Genomic DNA, 7,240 nt, shown 5'->3' with positions numbered 1-7,240 from the left:
CTACTACATTGGATTTTTGGACACAGATATTTGGATATTTTAGACCAATTTAGGTGGAAGATAGAGGTAAATATTACTCACTCCGTCCCAAAAGAATATACATTTTAAATTTGACACAAATTTTAATACAAAATTAATAAAGTAAGAAAGATAGAGAAAAAAAGTAATTAAAATATTGTTAGTGGACAATACTTTACTAAAAAGGATAGAGTGGGTAATCTTATGGGATAGAGAAAGTATATCTTAAAAGGATGTAAAATAAAGATAAACGAGATTAAAGCACAGACAAAAGTTAAGAGGTAAATTATGAATTGGTAATAACTCACTTGCAAAGTTTACTACCACATACTGCAAAAAATAGAGGTAATTTGTGTAATGTGAGTTTAGGGTTTAGGATTTTGTTTACATACCAATAAAAAAAATGTAATTTGTGTAATGTAAATCTCTACTAATAGTGAGAGAGTTTAGCCTGCAACACAAAAATTTCATCTGAAAAGATCAAAATTTTAGCCTGCGACAGAAAAAATAATTATTAGAATCGTTAAACACAGATGAATAGCGTTAAACGAAATCCAGACGTACCTCAAAAGAACATAGTAGGAATGTTCGGCCAAAAATACACACTTCCATCAGTCCGTCTTATAAAAGTGTAGCTCGGAAAATTCCACTCAAAGCCGACCAGATCGAACTCACCCGTACGCTCCGTCATTTGAAAACGGACAGAGTGTGTTTCATTATTATCAGCGTACGTGATGGAAAAAGGCTTATTAGCTGTAAAGAAGAAAGCTAATTGCCTGTACTGGCCATATTCTGGATTCATAAGCATAACAGCATCATCTTCTCCAAACATTAGTACACCATTAACAACATTCTTGTTCATGGTCACCACGACATTTCCTTGATCTGTTTAAAGAGAGATTAGGAGATTAGAATGGCGTTTACTTCATAAAAAATAAAAATAGATCAGGATGCAAGCAATATTACCAGGGTGGAGGCAATACACATAATCAAATGTGTTAACGCCACAAAGGCCATTAAACACAAGCACGCCACTTTGAAAGCTATCACCTCCCATAATATAAGTGCCAGGAGGGCCACGTTCGAAGCTTTCATCTCCCATAGAATAAGTAGAGGGAGGGCAATAAGTGTGCGGAGGGCCTTCCCCAATCACAGGTACTTTGATCCAGGCATTATTTGCTACATAAATTTAAAACCATCCACTTAGTAATTGACAGATTTAGTAAATAAACAAAATTTCAAAAAGTGAAGATCCTTGTAGAATCTTTAAGATTCTAGGAAACCATCTACTTACTAAATTTCAGAAAGTGAAGAACGTTGGACAATCTCTGATCCTCTGGAAAACCACCAAAGGCATACAAAGTTCTTACAGTTGGAGGTGGCACTTGCTCGCCAAACTTTCCAAACAATGTTCTTCCAGTTGGACTTACCACTTGCCCGCCAAACAAACTTTCAGTTGAAAGTGACACTTGCTCGTCGAACTTTCCAAACAAAGTTCTTCCAGATGGAGGTGACACTAGGTCGCCAATCAAAGTTGTTCCAAAGGGATTAGACCACTCAAGAGCATCTATATCATTAAGGAATGAAAAACATGTCAATGCACATATTATTACTATACATATTTCTATAAGAATCAAACATGTTAATAACAAGTTACCAAGATCAAGTACGCGAACATCAGATTGGGACATATTGGAAGAGACAATATCGCCTACGACAATAATATTGTTCTGCCACACAAGGCAAGTATGAGAGTTCCTATTACTTGGAAATGTACCAGTAGGGGACAAACGATCCCACATCCAACAATCCGGCTCTGTAAATAAAGACCGAGAAAAGGATGAGAAAGATTCATACACAATCCATAGAAAAAGTGAAATTCTAAAAGAATTATGTGAATTCTCAATCATCTAATATGTAGGAAACATGAAAACAAAATTAAATCTCTCCTCAAGACTACTTAAGTGGCTAAATAAAACCAGATACAAAGGGAAAGAAATACATAAAGGAAGAAGATTGATTAGCATCAATAAAATCATATCTAAAAAAGAGTGCTGCTATCTACAAAACAAAAATGAACAGATTTTTACAAGAGAGGTAGGGGGCCTTGCTTAGCACATCACAACACAAGGAGCTGACAACTGAACATATATACAGAAATGATATTCTTTCCAATACATGCAGACAAAGAGAGAAGATTGGTACCAGTATCCAACATATAAAGATCATCATATTCCTCATTATCCATGCCAACTCCACCAAAAACAATTAGTTTTTTCCCGACAAATACAGCGCTATGTCCTGCCCTTGGTGCAGGAGGTACCCCAACAACAGATGGAGCAATCCATGTATTGGAGGCTATCATGGACAAAAATATATAAAAAAAAAGAGTCAATTACATATTGAGTGAAAGCAATAGAGGATCAATTCCAAAATGCAAAAACGAAAGGAGTTATTTGTTACATAGGCAATGAATGACTTGAGTTGAAGATAAACTTAAAGAAAACTATCATAAGAATTAAGCACGAACAAAGTTGTCTAAACAGTGTATACAAATTAAAACTTAACTGCAAAAGAATTGAGAACTTACAGGTGTCCAAAACATGTAAATCGTTAAATCTTTCATTCCCATTCACGCCACCAAAAACAAACAATTGATCACCAATACCGGTACAGCTATGGCCGTTCCTTGGGGAAGGAGGTATGCCATTCACAACAGGCTCAATCCAGGTCATTTCATCTGAGTACACATTACAATAATAAGAGAGCTGGAGTTTCCATTAATCCCCACAAATAATGAATACAGATAAAGCAGAGCTCGAGTTTCCATTAATCCCCAAAATAATGAATACAGATAAAGCAAATGATTCCATATAGAAACATCCATATGTGAATTAGGGATAAAATTTATTGTTCAAATTAATTAGAAACCAAATATTTCAAGAATGATGAATATCTACAACAAAAAAATGCCCAATAAGCAAGAAATCGAAAACAAGAACCTATGCTTCAACTCATTAAATTTCAATATCATCCGTTTAGAATACAAATGCAAACAGCAATAGATAACTATATTTGTAATAGATTTTCCATAAACACGCGCACAGAAACAAACCCTAAAAATCCGTGCATTTTAAACACAAAAAATTAATATCACTAACACGACAAACACATAACTGAAAATTAGAAAGCATATTAGGCAAAAAGGGCCAAGAAATAACCAGTATGGAGAACATAGACACCATTCGTATTGCTTTGATCTTCGCCACGCCCAGCGATTACATAGATACGCCGCCCTCCTTCAATGGCGTTGCAGGTATGGCCAAGCCTCAACCTAGGGCGAGCACCGCCCTCAATTTTCACCCTCTGCCAGCGCAACACCAAGCCCGTAGACTGCATGCTCGCACCTCAAGAAAGTAGCGGAGAATTCGAACTAGTGAAATTTCTTAAGCAACTTAGGGTGAAAACCTTCACGGCTAAACCCTAAACTAACTTATAAAACTAACCGGTAGCGGGTGTGATTCCCGGGTCAGTAATTCCCGTACCAACCCGATACCCGGCCAGTAATGGGTACCCGCTACCCAACCGAAGCGGGGCACGAGGGGCGGTGCGGGTATTTAAAATCAATATATCAACCGGGTATACCCGTTACACCCCTAAATACGATCAATTCTTTTATTAAGCAAAATTTTGTTTTAAACAAGTAACACAATGTGTTATTAAATACTACTCTCTTTGTCCCACTAGAAATGAAACGTTTTCCTTTTTAGTTGTCCCATAAAAAATGAAACGTATGTTAAAATAGAAGGGAAATTGGTCTCTAAAATCATGAACTTTGCCTAAAATTTGGTATTTCCCATGAACTTTGAAATTGGTATATAATATCACAAACTTTGTATTTTGTTTGGTATTTTCCAAACTCACTCAAATAAGATATTTTCATCAAAATCTTATTTAATATAGGCAACCTTGATATGCTTTATAATATTTGAAACCACTTTTTAAGTTCATAACATGTAGCATAAAAAGTCACGTTGAAAACTACGTTGATTTAATTGTGCCAAGTATGATAAAAAAACCTCGTAAGTTAGTCAAATATAGCAATAAACATGCCGTGGGAAATACCAAACAAAATGCAAAGTTCGTGATATTATATATCAATTTCAAAGTTCATGGGAAATACCAAATTTTAAGCAAAGTTCATGGTTTTAAAGACCAATTTCCCAAAATAGAAATAACTTTATCTCTACTTTTTACTATATCTTACTTTACTCTCTCTTCTTTAACTCACAAAAGAACACTATATAAAATCATGTGCCGAAAAGCAAACGTTTCATATTTATTGGGATGGAGGGAGTATATATTATGCAAATAACTAAAACCATATCAATAATACACAAAATTGACATTATAATGCATATGGATAAGAATTTCATAATCACATAAATTTTGTGAAGAAAACTCGATAATATACTACTTAAAACATTAAGCAAAATAATAAAATATAGTACTCCTCTGTCCACAAAATATAGTCTCATTCCTAGACGACAGGAGTTTTAATGAGATATAAAAAATAGTCTAGAGACAACACATTCCATTAACCCATTCCAAAATCATACATATGTATGAATGTGTGTTTTCTCTTAAACAATTGCCATCACTGAGAACAACAATGAATACAAGAGTATGAATGTGTGTTTTCTCAATTGCCATAACTGAGAACAACAATGAATCACCTTCGTATTCAAAATGCATTCAAACGTGTATTACAAAAGAAACAAGTAGAAACAAACATACATATGCGTGAACGGCTCAGGGACTTGAGAGGCGTAGAAGAGTTGTCACAATTAGGTGTTTATATAGTAAATATGTAATCCTATTTGGGCTGTGACATATTTGGGCCTAACCTAAAAATGTTTAGGGATTCTAAACCCTACTTACATTATTAAATGAAGGCTAAATTTAAAAATTGAAGTTTCGCCGTTATGAGTAATAATTTTATAATCTCTATTTCCCATTAAAAGTGAAACGTTTTCTTTTTTGGATTAACTTATTAAAAATGAAATATTTACTAAAATAAAAGTAATATCATCTCTCTTACTTTATTCTCATCTCATTAACTCACAAAACAACATTACAAAAAATCTCGTGCAGAAAAGCAAATGTTTCATTTCTAATGGGACCGAGAGAGTATATTTTACTTTACTGTTTCTCCATTTTAACTATTTAATACTCCATCCGTCCCATAAAAATATGTGTACTTTATATTTTGTCCTTCCCACAAATACATGTGCATTCTATGTTTGGAAAGTTATATCAATGTAATAATATCGGTTTCACTATCCACTAACACTACTTTAACTACCATTCTCCTCAACTCTCTTACTTTACCATACCATTCTCCTCATCTCTCTTACTTTACCAATTTTGTCTTAATTCCCTTGCTATATCCATTGTCCATATTTTTATTGAATGGGGGAAGTATTATTTTCTCAAAACTAGTGCAGGAAATGAAACGTCGCTATTAAGGTGAACGGAGGGAGTATTTTATCCTTGTCGATTAGTATATTTATAAAAATGCACTGATTTTGGGATGGTGATTGAGTTATAGTTTGAGATTGATAGTAATCGAAAATTTGTCAGAATACACTAAAATATTGTAAAGATGGTAAGTACTGGACTAATTTGTTGGATGGGAAGTAGTCATGATTATAATAATTGTAGGATACATACTAATTGAAGATATACTCCACCAAATTCCGGCGATATTTATTAAAATGATCCATATGAATCATGATCACATACTGTTTGGATGAATATCATCAATGAGAATAAATAAAAACAAATTTTATAATAAAATTACAATATTTTGGTAAGATATTATAGAATAACTTTCTAAAAATTTAATAAAAGCATTTGAATTGACAAAATAATCAATTTTTTAAAGTCATCAGTGTCCAATTGTTTTAAATTAAAAAATTCTTAAAATTCTAGATTATAACAATGACTACGTGTATATATACTTAATTTTTTAATATTATTATTAAAAAAATTACAATTATTCATATCTAATTATTTTATTATTAAATGTTTTAAAATTTCAAGTTTTAAAAATGACTACATGCACATATACTTAATTCTTAATTTTATCATTAAATGAAATAATCAGTCACTCACATCTAATTTTTTTATTATTAATATTTTTTAAAATTTCAAATTATGAAAATGACTATATGCATATACTTAATTTCTTAATGTTATCATCCAAAAAAATAATAATAGTATTTCACATCTAATTATTTTATTTTAAAATATTTTTTTAATTTCTAGTTATAAAAAATGACTACATGCACATATACTTAATTTCTTCATGTTATGATCAAACGAAATAATCATAGTCATTCACATCCAATTATTTTATTATTAAATAGCTTTTAATTTTTTAAATTGAAAATTGATTACATGTATATATACTTAATTTATTAGTGGTATCATCAAATGAAATACTACAGTCATTCGCATCCACTGATTTTGTTATTAAATAATTTTTAAAATTCCAAGTTATAAAAATGACCCATGCAGATATACTTACTTTTTTCGTGTTATCATCCAAAGAAATCATATTAGTATTTCACATTATTTTTACTAGTATTAAATAACTTTTAAATTTATGAATTAAAAAAATGACTACATGCATATAGTACTTAATTTCTTAGTGATATCATCAAATGAAATAATTAGTCATTCACATCAAATTATTTTATTATTAATACTTTTTAAAGTTTCAAATTATGAAAACGACTATTGAATGATCTATATAATTAAATTACATATTCAATGTATGAGCAGTGATAAAATGAAAACTCATATATTGTACAAATTCCAAATTTTTCAGCACAGTATTAAACACATTCAACACAATGTAAAATTTCAAGATTTTGATGCCAACACAATTTCAACAAAACATCAACCGTTGACATTGTGTTGACATTTTTTTGTTGCTATTATTTTATCATATGTTGACATTTTCTAATGGTGCAGATCATAGTTTGGAGTTTGTACAATATTTAGAGTTTGCATTTGATCACATTCATTCAATGTATAGTATATTCTTTTGCATATTTATATCATCAACTTTTCCTAATAAAATATATGAAAAAAATGTAGAAAGAAAAAGATTTTGTATAATAAAATTGAAAAAAAAAAGAGAATAACTACATAA

At 31.2% G+C, this 7,240-nt stretch overlaps 1 protein-coding gene across 1 annotated transcript; it reads right to left on the bottom strand.

Moving 5' to 3' along the window:
- Positions 1-292: 292 nt before the first annotated feature.
- On the bottom strand, positions 293-3,805 carry LOC125211608 (kelch domain-containing protein 3-like). Its single transcript, XM_048111479.1, has 8 exons — positions 3,240-3,805; positions 2,609-2,758; positions 2,224-2,376; positions 1,676-1,834; positions 1,313-1,585; positions 985-1,197; positions 583-903; positions 293-511 (listed from the first exon to the last, which is right to left on the bottom strand). Exons 1-7 carry the CDS (start codon positions 3,415-3,417, stop codon positions 584-586), a joined length of 1,446 nt encoding a protein of 481 aa, XP_047967436.1. The 5' UTR covers positions 3,418-3,805; the 3' UTR covers positions 293-511; position 583.
- Positions 3,806-7,240: the final 3,435 nt, after the last annotated feature.

This window comes from Salvia hispanica, chromosome 3 (assembly GCF_023119035.1).
Source record: "Salvia hispanica cultivar TCC Black 2014 chromosome 3, UniMelb_Shisp_WGS_1.0, whole genome shotgun sequence".
In the NCBI taxonomy this organism is placed as follows: Eukaryota; Viridiplantae; Streptophyta; class Magnoliopsida; order Lamiales; family Lamiaceae; genus Salvia; species Salvia hispanica.
Note: the sequence above shows the minus strand (reverse complement) of the source record. Positions and strands in the feature narration are given on the sequence as shown.

What these genes read in the sequence shown, in the direction of transcription:
- LOC125211608 (XM_048111479.1), bottom strand. Translation starts at nt 3,417, where the DNA reads ATGCAGTCTACGGGCTTGGTGTTGCGCTGGCAGAGGGTGAAAATTGAG. An exon ending in TTTACATGTTTTGGACACCT is followed by an intron (nt 2,377 to 2,608) that starts GTAAGTTCTCAA and finishes TGTCCATGATAG; the next exon opens with CCTCCAATACATGGATTGCT. An exon ending in TGTGTATTGCCTCCACCCTG is followed by an intron (nt 904 to 984) that starts GTAATATTGCTT and finishes CTCTTTAAACAG; the next exon opens with ATCAAGGAAATGTCGTGGTG.